This window comes from Polyodon spathula, chromosome 31 (genome assembly GCF_017654505.1).
Source record: "Polyodon spathula isolate WHYD16114869_AA chromosome 31, ASM1765450v1, whole genome shotgun sequence".
NCBI classification, from domain to species: Eukaryota; Metazoa; Chordata; class Actinopteri; order Acipenseriformes; family Polyodontidae; genus Polyodon; species Polyodon spathula.
In genome coordinates this window covers 4,367,009-4,381,478 of record NC_054564.1, presented here as the reverse complement: position 1 = coordinate 4,381,478, position 14,470 = coordinate 4,367,009, and the positions used below count along the sequence as shown (strand labels likewise).

The 14,470-nt window shown below is 40.9% G+C and overlaps 1 protein-coding gene across 2 annotated transcripts; it reads left to right on the top strand.

The window, feature by feature from the left end:
- Positions 1–573: 573 nt before the first annotated feature.
- On the top strand, positions 574–14,437 carry zgc:165604 (uncharacterized protein LOC792578 homolog). 2 transcript variants are annotated; one of them, XM_041233378.1, is made up of 6 exons: positions 574–849; positions 1,901–2,099; positions 2,279–2,434; positions 6,606–6,728; positions 7,263–7,425; positions 12,684–14,437. In XM_041233378.1, exons 1-6 carry the CDS (start codon positions 778–780, stop codon positions 12,697–12,699), a joined length of 729 nt encoding a protein of 242 aa, XP_041089312.1. In that variant the 5' UTR covers positions 574–777; the 3' UTR covers positions 12,700–14,437. The 2 variants fall into 2 exon arrangements, with proteins under 2 accessions (XP_041089312.1, XP_041089311.1); XM_041233377.1 differs by lacking the exon at positions 12,684–14,437 and having other exon boundaries at positions 7,263–9,439.
- The last annotated feature ends 33 nt before the right edge of the window (positions 14,438–14,470 follow it).

Here is a 14,470-nt window from a genome sequence, read left to right as displayed (position 1 = left end):
CAGCACAGCCCTCCGAGGGGGCAGCATTCTCACGCAGCACCTTGAGGTTAGCTGCAGAGAGCCAGCACAGCCCTCCGGGCGGGCAGCATTCTCACGCAGCGCCTTGAGGTTAGCTGCAGAGAGCCAGCACAGCCCTCCGGGCGGGCAGCATTCTCACGCAGCACCTTGAGGTTAGCTGCAGAGAGCCAGCACAGCCCTCCGAGGGGGCAGCATTCTCACGCAGCGCCTTGAGGTTAGCTGCAGAGAGCCAGCAGATTTTTCTCTAACAGCCTAATAGTAACGTGATGTAAAGTGCTAGAAACAAAGCAGACAGATATAGCTGCTTTTCCAGTTCAAATTTCCCCATTTCTCCAAAAACTAATCATAAACTAAAACTCATCTAGTTTATATTTTTTAATTATTAAAAGCTTGTATCCATTTTAGAAAGTGTTACAAACTTCGTAATGTCTCAATATCCCAAGGGTTATATAGCTTCAATAACAACATTTTAGACAAGGGCAAGGTCATTGTTGTAAACAAATGCATTATCACTATAGTCTACCTGGTGTCTAAAATCTATGTAGTGTGTGGGGGTCCAAGTTAGTACCAATTGTATCTTGTTTTAATTTGGAAACTGTCTCACTTTTATTGGGCTGACCACAGATAGATAATGGATGTCTTTATTGAGTCCCTCTTTCCGTCTCTTCCCCAGCCCATCCAGTGAGGGTGACAGTCAGAGAGACGAGTGTGCAGGTCCTGCGAGGAGACTCTGTTCTGCTGCCTTGCTCTTTCGTTACCATGGCTACACTGTCCCGCCTCAATATCATCTGGACCGTCACTCCGCTGTCCGAACCCAGCTCCCCTTCACAGGTGTGGGTCCTGCCCTCCACTATACTGCATTTCACACATTCCTTCTCTATCTCTCAGTATGAAGACAGGTTGAGGGAACGCCTTTGTAGACTAGAAGACCCCTTTTGTGTTATTGGCTAAAGAGGGCTTCTGTTCCCTCAAGAGAGACCAACGTGAAGTTTTTTTTTAATGCTTAATGGTGTCAACAAAGCCACTATTTCTAAGAGCAGCACAAAGCTCAGAGGACACAGTTGGAAAGTGAATCAAAGAAGAGGTCAGAGGGTAGGATACCCTGTTTTATACAGGGTGTGCAGAGTGCATGGATCAGCCATTGCAAAGCAGCAGCACAAGTGTAATGTATTCAGAAGGACTGGTTAGGGTTAACATCCTGTCAACAGCGTTTAAAACCAGTTGAAGCCTGGATAGAGCCTGGTTTGAAAAGAGTAATCAGTTCATGGGGAAACACGATGGTTTGATTTGTTACAAAGGGTAAAGAATAATGGCTTGCAGATATGCTAGCCTTGAAGTTAAGGTGTTTTTTAAACCAGTGCAGGACTGGAGTTTATGTCCCTCAGGAGTTAAATCAAGGAGTACAGAATTCATTTGCAGTCATTAACATACAAATTTAAATTTCAGTAAAGCAGTCAGAAAACCAGGTGAGCGAGACAGCATTGTCTGTTTTCAAGAAAAGGTACATTTGAAAGTCATCAGTATAGCAATGCAATTCCAGTTTTATAATGACAGACTCTTTGGCCTAACATTTAGATATTTAGTAGTGATTATTGATGCTAACTACAGGGGAGATATGGTTTAAACCAAGAGCACTCAGTGCCTGACACACAGATTTACTGTTGGACTGTATCAAATGCAGCACTAAGATCGAGAAGCATATGAATAGACATAAAAAGGGCCTTTACTAATCGTACAAGTGCTGTCTCACTCATTCTCTTCAGGTGTCTATTTAGTCAAAGGGGAGGTGGGCTGTGGTCAGTTTCTTTTTTTCTTTTTTACAAAATCTCTCAGATTGTGACTTATCTTTGTTCATGATGTGAAATATCTTTCTGCCTCTTAGGTGATAGTGTATGATCATGGTCAGGTGATAGAGAGTCCTTCTTTGATCGGCCGTGTCAGTTTTACATCTGTTCCGCTGAGTGCTGACATCGTCCTCGACTCAACGCGCTTGTCTGACGCCGGGACGTATCGCTGTGTGGTGAATAACCCTCCCGAACCCGGAGTGCCAGGAATAGGGGAGCTGAGCCTAACTATCCTCGGTAAACCAACAGTCTCTCCATATCAATCAGCCCTGCTCTACCAGGGACCCAGAGATTGGGTTCTCAACTTCATTGCCCTAGCCTTCTACTTGTCTTACATAGTGTGTTAGGCCTGCAGTTCACAAGAGAATCGGTGCATTACCACTCCCGTCTCTCTTCCACTCTGCTTCTTTCTGCAGCTCCCCCTTCCTCCCCTCTCTGTTTGTGGGATGGCCTGGCAGACGAGGGGGGCAGCATCTCTCTGTCCTGCTCAGTGGAAGAGGGGGTCCCAGTACCGGAGCTGCGCTGGGACAAACTGGAACCAGATCAGATCTCCCTACCTGTGAAGAAGGAGGGTACGAACTGCTTTTCCACCATTTCTCTCACTTACATTCACATTCAATATATCTTTCACTAGGAAGTTGTTAGGATAATTGCATTTTTAAAAAATGCATTCAACTTTGGCTACAATATCAGTTTCAATCAATATAGCTGTTCCACAAAAAACAGTTATTACATTAAATAATTAAGTGTATACAGACAGTCTTGTTGAGAAAGATTTGGAGAAATTATAATTGGAAAAACGAAATAAATAAATAACATCAGAATTCTTATAAAAAAAAGTGAACATGTGCTGCATTGTTTTGTTAAAATAACAAATCTCAGTCTTGGTTGTACAGTACGTGCCTCTAACAACACCACCTGTCGAAAGTGGAAGGCGCCCTGCATACGTACTGCAGCAAAACGAGTAGGAGTCATTTTAAAAGGGCAATGTTTTGTTTACAACATATCAAAATATGATAAATAAATTATTATGTTAAAATCAATTAATTTGTCTCTTAATAAGTAAGTGTAACACTATAAATGCTATATTATTTTTACTAATATATATTTGGAGGTTACAAAGACAAACTAGCACAAGTGTTACTTTTTTTGTTCCTTCTTGATTTGTGTAACAATAATTGTAAAAAGATTAGACATAACAAAATATTTTATGCATATTTAACTGAAGTCATTATATGCTTGTCTTTGTTTATTTTGAGTCAGATATGAAATGCTGACCTGGTTGACATACTGCCATTTCTTACTTAATTGTTAAATGTGTGTGTGTGTATATATATATATATATGACTTTGATGAATGTATGTTTGTTTATCCCTTATTATTCTTTACAAAACTAAACCGCCACGGAATTTTCAGAATTCAAAGAGGCATGTCTTCCTGACACACAGTATTAACCAATCATTGACTTTTTGACTGATTGATAGGTAGTTACGGCTTTGAAATACCGCCTCAAAAAATTTAAATGATTATTTTTTCATGTTCTCATTGGCAGATGTGCTGTCAATCGGGTCTGTAAAACGTTTGCAGTTATTCTTTTTTGAGGGCCCCCCTAAACTCAGGGCCCTGATACAGTTGTCCCCACTTTGTCCCCTTCTCATCAGCACTGCATACAGACTGGACTGTGTTCAGTTTAATGTATATTGCTTAGCTGACTCTGAGTGATAGCAGTGAAGAGCAGGATAGGGTTCCAGAGGAGTCCCTCACATGTCATTCAAACTGGAAGTGGGTGTGTTTTAACAAGAAGTCTAGAAATACAGCTTTTTTTCACATAAAACTACTTAATGTTATACTTGGATCTAAAACCACATTTAAAGACCTGTATTTGTTTCTTCGTTCATGGAGTGTTTTAGTGTTATTTCTCCAGACAGGTTGAAGACAGAGGTTTCAAACTGGGCCTTTATTGTCATCAGCTCACACACAAACACATATGTGCAGTTCAAACATAACATTATACGTCCATTGAAACCATCTCCAAGACATGAGATAGTATAGGATCAGCTCTGGTGTCCCTCATGATTTCAGAACTATTCCCAGGTAATTTCTCAATTTGATTGACTTAAAAAAGATCAACAGTGTCCACTTTGTCATTGTGTGTTACCTGTCATGGCAACCTGGAGAGCCCATCAGTATTCCTGTGAAGCACAGCCTTTTTATATTCAGTGTTGTATGTGAGGTCTAATAGCAAAAGAGCCCAGTGTTGCATTCTGGCTACTGCTAGTGATGGGATGCCCTTCTTAGGACCCAAAATTGTGTGAGAGGGCGATGGTCGGTGATGAGAGTAAATTCACTCCAACAGGTGGAACTTGCAGACCCCAAACACCATTCCTAGGGCCTCCCTCTCAATTTGTGCATAGTTTTGTTCAGCCTTGCTAAGAGTCCTGGATGCCAAAGCACCTGACTTTTGCTCACCATTTTGCATAACATGGGAAATGACTGCACCCACGCCACACAGTGATGTGTCACAAGCAAGCCTGATTGGAAGATTTGGGTCAAAGAGTGCAAGCACGTCTTGTGACATCAGCTGCTCTGTGGCACTCTTAAATGCTTCCTCACAGTCCTTAGACCAATCCCATGGCTTGCCCTTGCCCAGCAAAGCATTAAGTGGATTCAGGATAGTAGCAAGACTTGGTAATAATAATTTAACAGGCAGGCCCTGTAACACCTGATCCATAGCCTTTTGGAACAAAGCTGGAGCTGAGGTAATTCCAAAGGGTGAACAATTGTGTGGTGATAGTCAGGTATTTTCTTGAGTTTTCCACCACCCTCATCTGTAGGTAAGGATGGGACGAATCTAACTTGGTAAAGCGCTGCTCTCCCACTGGAGAAGCAAACAGATCCTCAGTGAGTGGAATCAGGTATTTCTCTAACACAGGACAGGGTTTATCTTTACTTTGAAATCCACACATGTCCGTACAGAGCCGTCTTTCTTCACAACAGGTACAGCAGGTGTGGCCAGATCACTAAAATCCATAGGTGACTGTGATGAGTCAAAGGGATTTCGGGCTGTGATTCAGCCTCCCGACAGTAGATGGCATCAAACCAACTCGGGACTTCCCTTACCAAGATCTCGTGACCATGGCAAAAGTCATCTTTTTGAGGGGCGGCACCTTGGTGAGGGGCAGAAGTACGAGTATGTAAATTCCAGCCACTGTAGTCAGGTGAAGGATAAGGATACTTGGCAGTTGGGGATTGGTGTTCCCATGACTACAGAGGCGAGACATTACATACTAAAGGGAACGTACTACTGTGTTCGGGTTTGGTCCGAAAGTAAAATAGGCGGAGTAACAGGTGGAGGGAGAGACTAGTTTGGTGCAGCAGGATTTTTTAAAAACACTAACATTTCTTTTGTCTTTTTTTGTTTATGTATGGTTCGTCACGAAGACGATTAAAGACGAGTTGTCACGATCTGTGTTGGATTTCACCCCTGCACTCCTTCCCTCACACCATTTTGTTTTCTTTTGTTATTTAATTATTTTGTTGTGTATAGATAATACAAATTAATTATTTTATTTCTGTACACATAAATTACTGTCTGGATATTCCATTTAATACACTCTCGCCTCACAGTGACAAAGCTCAAGCTTCCTCTAAACGAGTCAATTCTGCTTCCACTTTTGATCTGATTGCATACTGTATGGTACGGGCCGTGGACGACAAAACGTTGGTCTGTGTTCTGGCTTCTGGGACACATTTGTTTCAATGCCCTTTAAAGTCCCTGGTATGATATTCTCAGGTCCAGTGGTACATAACATAAATTATACACACTTTGTTGAACAGAATCAATTTTATTTCACTCTTAACCAGCTCGCACATACACATATGCGCAGTTCAAACATAACATTGTAGCCCCCCCATCCCCCCATGTGCTAGTAAACAGCAAACTGTAACACTGCAAATACATAAGAAATCCCTACTATAATACCTCTGGCAGTACAATAGGCTAGCAATCCTAGCATTGATGCTATATGCCTAAATTAGAGGTGTCCCATCTTACAACTACTCTCTGCTTGCTATGTATTAGCACACAGCACTTCTGTCTACTTTGCTTCTGCTACACACTTGCGCTTCCTCTTGATGGACATTTTGTGAAGCATAACACTGCTCTCTTACTCACGGCACTGTAAAGCTATCATGGACAAAACATCTTTGTTTCATGTGTTGCAAGTTGTTGGAAACTGACTGAGCTGTGTCTGCTGTTAGTCTCCATTCTGTAGGGTTCTGCTGAGGGGGTCTTAGGTAACAGGCCTGCAATGTGTTATCACATTGTCAACACAAGCCAGCTTTCAAGATTTTGCTCCCCCTCATTTGTTGCATCTCTGAGCATAAGAGTTGTTTTTGCAACGAGCACAGAGCTTGTTGCCTTGGCCCGAGTATTGATCCCATCAACCACTGCCTGAAGTTACATTCTTTAAAATTTGAGCCCCTTCACAAGAAAGGAACTGGATTTAAGACCTCAGGCTGGAGTGTGTGGCTTCTCGCAGACTGGACCCCTTACTGAGGCTGGAGCGTGTGGCTTCTCTCAGACTGGACCCTTAGCAATTCCTTTCAATTCGCTGTAAGAGTTATCTAGGTTTATACTGTAACGTATCCACGTTTCTATCTTATTCTTGTCCTGAGGGGACACTTTGTTGTACTTTTTTTGCCTCTTCTACTCTCTCTCTCTCTGTCTCTCCTCCACTCCAGGCTCTCTCAAAGGGACAGTCCGGATTCTGAACATTTCTGCACAGAATTCAGGACTCTATCGCTGCACTGTGTCCAATCCTCTGGGAACAGAGGCCTGCTCTGTGGATCTCTCAATCTACAGCGGTGAGTATTCAAAGGCCTGTTTGCCTATGCTTTGTTCTCCCATCTGTCTCTGTCTCTCTCTCTCTACTAGTTAAACAAGTTTCCCCAGGGTCTGTATTTTGTGTTCAGTAACATAGAAATGATAACATTTCAGTATGAACCCAGGCAAGATATGTTGCAACACACTGGGACAAAACTGGTCAGTAATCATGAGTGACACGTCTTTACTTCTTATGTAAACAGTAAAATAAATAAATAAAGCAATGTTTCCAACATGTACAGCTAACACATTTCGATCATGATCAATGGAACAAATTGGGTGTAATCTCTGATACATGGGTTGAGATGTGAGCAGACCGTAACAGCTTACTGCTGTTCATTTGGGAAATTATGGGGCTCCAGTAAGTCCAATATTCCATGTTGCAAATTGTTTCCTTATTCAACAAAGGGTGTTATATTTTATTTCAGCATGTTTCAAATGACTCAAACATGAAGTAATGTCTTCTGTGTGTACAGGTTATTTTACCGCAGTCTTATACTCTCTCTTCCTTACAGCAAGCCATGGTGCATCTGGTATTCTCCAGGCTGTCTCTCTCACTCTCTGCATGGCTCTGGTTCTCCTGGCTCTTCTGGCTCTGGTCCTGTGGTTCCATCGCTCGGGACATCACAGGAAGTGGAGAGAAGAGGGGGAAGAAGAAGAGTGCTACAATGAGATGAGGTACACCTCCGAACTCCTGCGGAAATCATTTGTTTAGCTTTCTCTCACTCACTCACACACACGCACAGTAAGGATAAAACATTGTAATACCATACTGGGTAAAAAAACAAAAAAACAAAGCTGTAGATAAGCATTCACCAAATACAGCAATACAGACTGTCAAACATAAATCCATAACAGGAGATTTATTATGAGAAAGACAGGTATTTGCTGCTGTTTTACTGATAGACCAGTTGACACACAAGTAGACAGCTAGATAAAAGTGACTGAGATCCCTGGTCTAGAGTGTAAGCCTCTTAATAATCAAAGCAGAGTGCAGGTGACCGATCATAACTAGGACCTGGTCTCAATTGTGATGATTTCTAAATACAACTTGATATTTTAATTAAAGTCTTCTTCTGGTTCATGTTCTGTTTCAGTCATCCCACCCTGGAGACTGTTAAAACTGACAGCTTTAAAACACCCCTTTGGTCTCAATAGAGTGTAATGGTGACAGTCTCAGAGTGCAACCATTACCCTGGTTAGAACGTTCAGTATATTACTAATGCCCCTTAAAAGCTAAAAACTGACCCCGTGGTTGAGAATAGAGGTTTCTATGTAAAGTGTTAAAAAGGGGATTCAGTGCTTGTTCAGTGGAGTACAGAAACACTGCAATTTGCAATACAGTCTCTGTGTGCTTATTTCTAAGTTATATCCAATTAAAATATACTTTATAAGGGACACTGGTTATCGATGTGTCCACTGAAAGAGGCTTCATCTGCTGCTCCAGTAAGACTAATAGAACTCATCTTCAATGCTCCTGTGCATTAAACAGAATAATTAGAAAAAATGTGCAGGACATTAATGGTATATATTCTATATGAAAATGTCCTTCACTTAATCTTAGGCATTTTTTATATTAATATCCATTTCCCTCTCTCTAAACTTAAAGTCAATAAAATACCGATTTTAAAATGTCTTCAGTGATGATGTTAATGAGTGAGACCCAAGCCAAGCTGTACAGTGTTGCAGGGGGACGCGCTAATGGCTACAGTCAGGGGTACCAGTTGTACTTGGGGGATAGAAATGACTCTGAGGACTCTTTTGAGGCCACAGGGGTGCCTAAAACATATTTTAAAAGGTTACCAGGATGTGATGATTGAAACAGAGAAGCCTACTGTTATTCTACACAACAACAAGAACAAGATAATTCTATTTTTTAATACTATGCTGTTAACCTAATAAACCAGTGATTCAATTAAGTGGTTTTCACTGTAATAACTATTTAAACGAAGCGCTCAGACTGGGGGCGATGCAATTTGACCAAGGCGCTGATTTGATCAACCTACTGTACTGTACAGCTATGGCCAAAAGTTTAACATCACCTTATAGAATTAACTCATTCTGCTTCATAAAGTCGAATGAAACCTGTTGAATAACTTGAATTACATGCCGATTTGCAGTTTTCCATCTACTTAAAGAAAAACTGACTGTGTTTTTTGTATAAATGTTCTATGGGGATTATTGTTGTAAGTATGTTGAAGACTTCCCATATAAGTATTTCCATTTTAGTAATAATTGTATTTAGCGTTAGTCATTTGAAATTGATTATCTATCACTAAAATAAATGTCAATATTTAATTGTAATGTGAATGGTCCTGTCTGGTTTGAAATGTCAAGTTTAACTGGCTGGTTTCAGTCCCGATAGAATTAATCTTGGATTGTCTTGCCTAAGGTAACATCAGGCAGTGCCTGATTAACGTTGATCTGGGTCTGTGGAGCCAGTGGTAAATCCCATGACAGGAGACTTAGACGGTGCATTGTATCTACATGATTATTATTTAGCAATAAATAACATGTTTTGCTTGAACACAAGACTGAAGTGTCGTTGAACATTCGTTAGTGAAGGTTGCAATATATATTTTTATTTTTTCATGGTTTATGGATTTCAAATGTGAGCCTATGCAGTAAACCATTATACAGTGGCTCTCAAAAGTATTCACCCCCTTGGACTTTTACATATTTTATTGTGTTACAACATGGAATCAAAATGGATTTAATTAGGAGTTTTTGCCACTGATCAACACAAAAAAAGTCCATAATGTCAAAGTGGAAAATAAAATCTACAAATTGTTTTAAATTTATTACAAATATAAAACAGAAAATAATTGATTGCATAAGTATTCACCCCCTTTGCTATGACACACCTAAATAAGCTCTGGTGCAACCAATTGTCTTTAGAAGTCACATAATTAGTTGAATGGAGTCCACCTGTGTGCAATTAAGGTGTTTCATATGATTTCAGGTTAAATACACCTGTCTCTGGGAGGTCCCACAGATGGTTAGTACATTTCCTAACAAAAACTACATCATGAAGACGAAGCTTCAAAAGCACCACTCAGGGGTAGGATATAAGAACATTTCCAAGGCATTGAATATCCCTCAGAGCACAGTAAAGTCCATTATTAAGAAATGGAGAGAATATGGCACACCTGTGAATCTGTCTAGAACAGACCATCCTCAAAAATTGAGTATCTGGGCAAGAAGGGCACTAGTCAGGGAGGCCACCAAGAGGCCTATGGCAACTCTAAAGGAGTTACACACTTCCACAGCTGAGCTGAGAGACACTGTGCATATGGCAACAATAGCAAAGGTGCTTCACAAAGCTGGCCTTTTTGGGAGAGTGGCAAAAAGAAAGCCATTATTGAAAAAAACTCACACCAAATCTTGGCTAAAGTTTGCCAGAAGGCATGTGGGAGACTCTGAGACCAAGTGGAAGAAGATACTATGGTCTGATGAGACCAAAATAGAGCTTTTTGGTCTCAACGCTAAGCGCTATGTTTGGTGCAAGCCTAACACCACACATCATCCTGAGAACACCAATCCTACTGTGAAGCATGGTGGTGGCAGCATCATGCTATGGGGATGCTTCTCTGCATCAGGGCCTGGAAAGCTTGTGAAGATAGAGGGCAAAATGGATGCAGCAAAGTACAGAAAAATCCTGGAGGAAAACCTGCAAGAGACCTGAGACTTGGAAGAAGATTCATCTTCCAGCAGGACAATGACCTCAAACATACAGCCAAAGCCACACTGGAATGGTTTAAAAACAAAAAGGTCAAAGTCCGGACCTCAATTCAATTGAGAATATGTGGAAAGAGTTGAAAATTGCTGTTCACCAAAGGTCCCCATTCAACTTGATGGAGCTTGAGCAATTTTGCAAAGAATAATGGGCAAAAATTGTAGTGTCCAGATGTGCAAAGCTGGTAGAGACTTATCTAAATAGACTCATGGCTGTAATTGCTGCCAAATGTGCCATTTCAGCTTTCTTGCAAAGGGCAGCAGGTTTTCCTCAAGGACTTCTTTGTAATTTACTCCATTAATTTTTTCTTCTATCCTGACAAGTGCCCCAGTCCCTGCCGATGAGAAACATCGCTGTAACATGATGCTGCCACCACCATGCTTCACAGTAGGGATGGTGTTCTTTGGGTGATGCGCTGTGCTGGGTTTGCAACAAATATAATGCTTTGTATTTAGGCCAAAAAGTTCCATTTTAGTTTCATCAGACCACAAAACTTTTTGCCACATGGTTACAGAGTCTCATGAGTGTTTTTTTTTTGCATACTTCAACAGGCTTTCTTGAGTAATGGCTTCCTTCTTGCCACCCTACCATACAGGCCAGATTTGTGGAGTGCTTGGGATATTGTTGTCACATGCACACTTTGACCAGTCTTGGCCATAAAAGCCTGTAGCTCTTGTAAAGTTGCCATTGGCCTCTTTGTAGCCTCTCTGATCAGTCTCCTTCTTGCTCGGTCATCCCGTTTGGAGGGACGGCCTGATCTAGGCAGGGTCTTGGTGGTGTGCCACAAAGACGGCCGGAGTGGGTGGCGTCAGACCAGAAGCAGGAAAATAAACAAAACAGGACAGATGAGTTGAAATGATGGTGGCGCTTGCTGGCGCCGGTTTATTGAAAAATAAAACAGGTTTAACAAACACGAAAACACAGGACACGGCACTCTATGCCTAAACAAATAGACAAACAAAAACGGACTAAACTTAACAAAACGGTGCACGGACAGACACACTGACAAACACGGCGAGATGATAAATTAACAAGTATCGTGCTGGTCCCACCAGCACACAATAGCAATTGTAATTCTACTCTCTCTCCCGTTCTCCACTCACCGAACACCCAACCGCGAGTGTGTGACAACGTGCATCTATATATACTGTTGTGCTGGGATTCAATTACCTATTAATTATTCACTTGAATCCCAGCACGTGAATTAATAAAGTGCAATTCCCCGTGCTCACATATTACTACATTTTACTTGCACGTGAAGTGCTGTGCAAGCCTCGTGCCTAAATACACATATACATTTTAAACACTCGTGTTACACAGACCTGTTTATATCCCGTGTACCTATGTCTATACGCCAACATTTAAACACACCACACGCAACACATAACAGATAATATACACAGGGGCGGGCACTTTGTCACATGGTGCCATACATGTTCCACTTCTTAATAATCATCTTGACCGTGCTCCAAGGGATAGTCAAGGCCTTTGATATTTTTTTTTATACCCATCCCCTGATCTGTGCCTTTCAACAACTTTGTCCCAGAGTTCTTTTGAAAGCGCCATGATGCTCATGGTTGAGTCTTTGCTTTGAAATGCACTACCCAACAGAGGGAACCTACAGGAACTGCTGAATGTATCCTGAGATCATGTGAATCGCTACGGTTTAACACAGGTGGAGGCCACTTAACTTGGTGTGTGATTTTGAAGGCAATTGGTTACACATGAGCTAATTTAGGATTGCTATTACGAGGGGGAGTGGACACTTATCCAACCAATTTATTTCAGTTTTCATTTTTAATTAATTTTCTACAAATTTCTAGAATATTTTTTTCACTTGAAAGTTGTGGTGTAGGATGTGTAAATGAAAAAAAAAAAATGAATGCATTTTAATTCAAGGCTATAAGGCAACAAAAGGTAAACATTTTGAAAGCGGGTCTAGACTATCTATAGGTACTGTATGTTTGCATACAGAAATTGAATTTCAGACCTACATACAGTCATGCTTTGAGTAGGTTTGGTGCTTTTACACACACTGAAATCCAAGATCCAAGTCATTTTGCAACTCATTATTTCCTTATATAGTACTTTAGTACCACCAATGATGGATAAGCATGAATATACAATCCCTTGCTCTTTTCACAAATGTCCCATTTAATAACTATCCTTTCCTCTCTCCCTCTCCCCTCACCTCTCACAGAGCTCTCTCCCAGTAATCTGCTTGAACCCTTGGCCGGGATCCTATCTGTGCCAACAGGACAAGCTCTTCCTCCCCCATTTTTTTTTTTTTTTTTAAACCACTGGACTCGACATGTGACCCCTCGATCAACCCCCATTTGTCATGGTGTTTTAAGAACAGTTACGAATGAGAGGAGGCCATTCAGCCCATCTCAGCTAGTCTGGCTCCTGATATCAGAACTCCGTTAAGTCGGTTCTTAAAGGATCCAAGTGCTTCTGCTTCAACAACAGGACTACTGTAGGTAGCCATTCCATCCCCTCACCACTCTCTGTGCAAAGTGTCTCCTTCCCTTGTCCTAAGTCTATCTCCACTTCATTTCCCACCAAATGTAAGTAGAACAGTCCGTGATCTTGAACACCAGTGAGCTATTAGGTCACCATGAGTTTTCTGTTTGATGGTTATAGAGTAGTAATTACAAAAAATAAACCTTTGTAATTAAAGGAAGAACTTCACTGTTTTATTATTTGTGCTTTTTAAAATACAGTAGTGTGTAGTGTTTGTTCAACACTACACACAGATTTCATTTTCAGTGTGAGTTTGCAGACTGCACTGACTCTGTCTCTTTGATCGGCCTGTCTATTTCTGACTCTTCCCAAGCATGCTTTTAACTCAGGCCCTTCTAAATATGTCTGTTAATGTTTTCCAATGTGTAGCTGCACACTACAAGGACAGTGAATGTACGACTGCAAGCATCCCACAGGTCTAAACCGTGATGAACAGATTGCCATTGCAAGAATCACAAAAACAACTTCACTTTCTCATTGAGTATTTATTAATATTACCAGGCCACAAACCCAGTGCATATGCGCTTTCAAAAGGAAGGGAGAGAACATTTCACAATTAATATTTCAAAACATACATCAATATACCTAACTCTAACAATTAGCGAACACCCCAAAACTTCTGCAATTCTCACTACTGTCGTCTGCCTTGTTGTAAAATGCAATTGTTTTGGTATTACTTGGCATACCTGTAGAGGATTTCACAGCTTGAAATGCGGTCCATAATCCCAAATAACACTTTTTAAGTCATTGATTTGATGTAGAAAAAAAAACCTGCCTAATCCAGCATTGCTGGGGACCAAAAAAAACAATGTGCCGACTACAGAGGTATTGTAACCGTTAATACTGCACCTACAGAACTAAAGGTATAAGTAACAAACTTTTTTAACATACTTTACAGAACACACAGGCACTATCCAGGCATACCCTGTATTTTAAGGCTGTATTAATGGTAATTGTATTTTCACCATTGTGTTAGGATTTGACCGTATGTGTACCATACCCACGGCCCATACCCTGCAAGCAGGAAGTAGAGGGGCTGCATTAGACAGGTATTACTAAGCTATTTTTCAATTACATCTTAAGGAAATGTTCGATAACAGATAAGGCATCCGTTCTGTGAGAGAGCGAGAGTTAGTGCACAGTTCACATTTAGACAGTAATTTGGTATTACTCTTTCCATTTTTAACATGACCCAGAACCCAGTTCACAATAAACACATTTATTCCATTTGCTGTATTTGTTGTTCTCCAGATCTATGCTATTTTTTATTCTCTTCAACACATTCCTGGTAGTTTTGATATTTTTTATTCACACATCCTAAGTCATTAAAGAAGGGAATTACTTTTACTCGGGAATGGTTACCATGACAGAGTGTATTTCTTCTGAACATCACAGTGTATCCAGTTGATACTCCCTCCTCCCTCCTGTGCTCTGACTGAAATGAAGTATTATTTATTTCTTAGA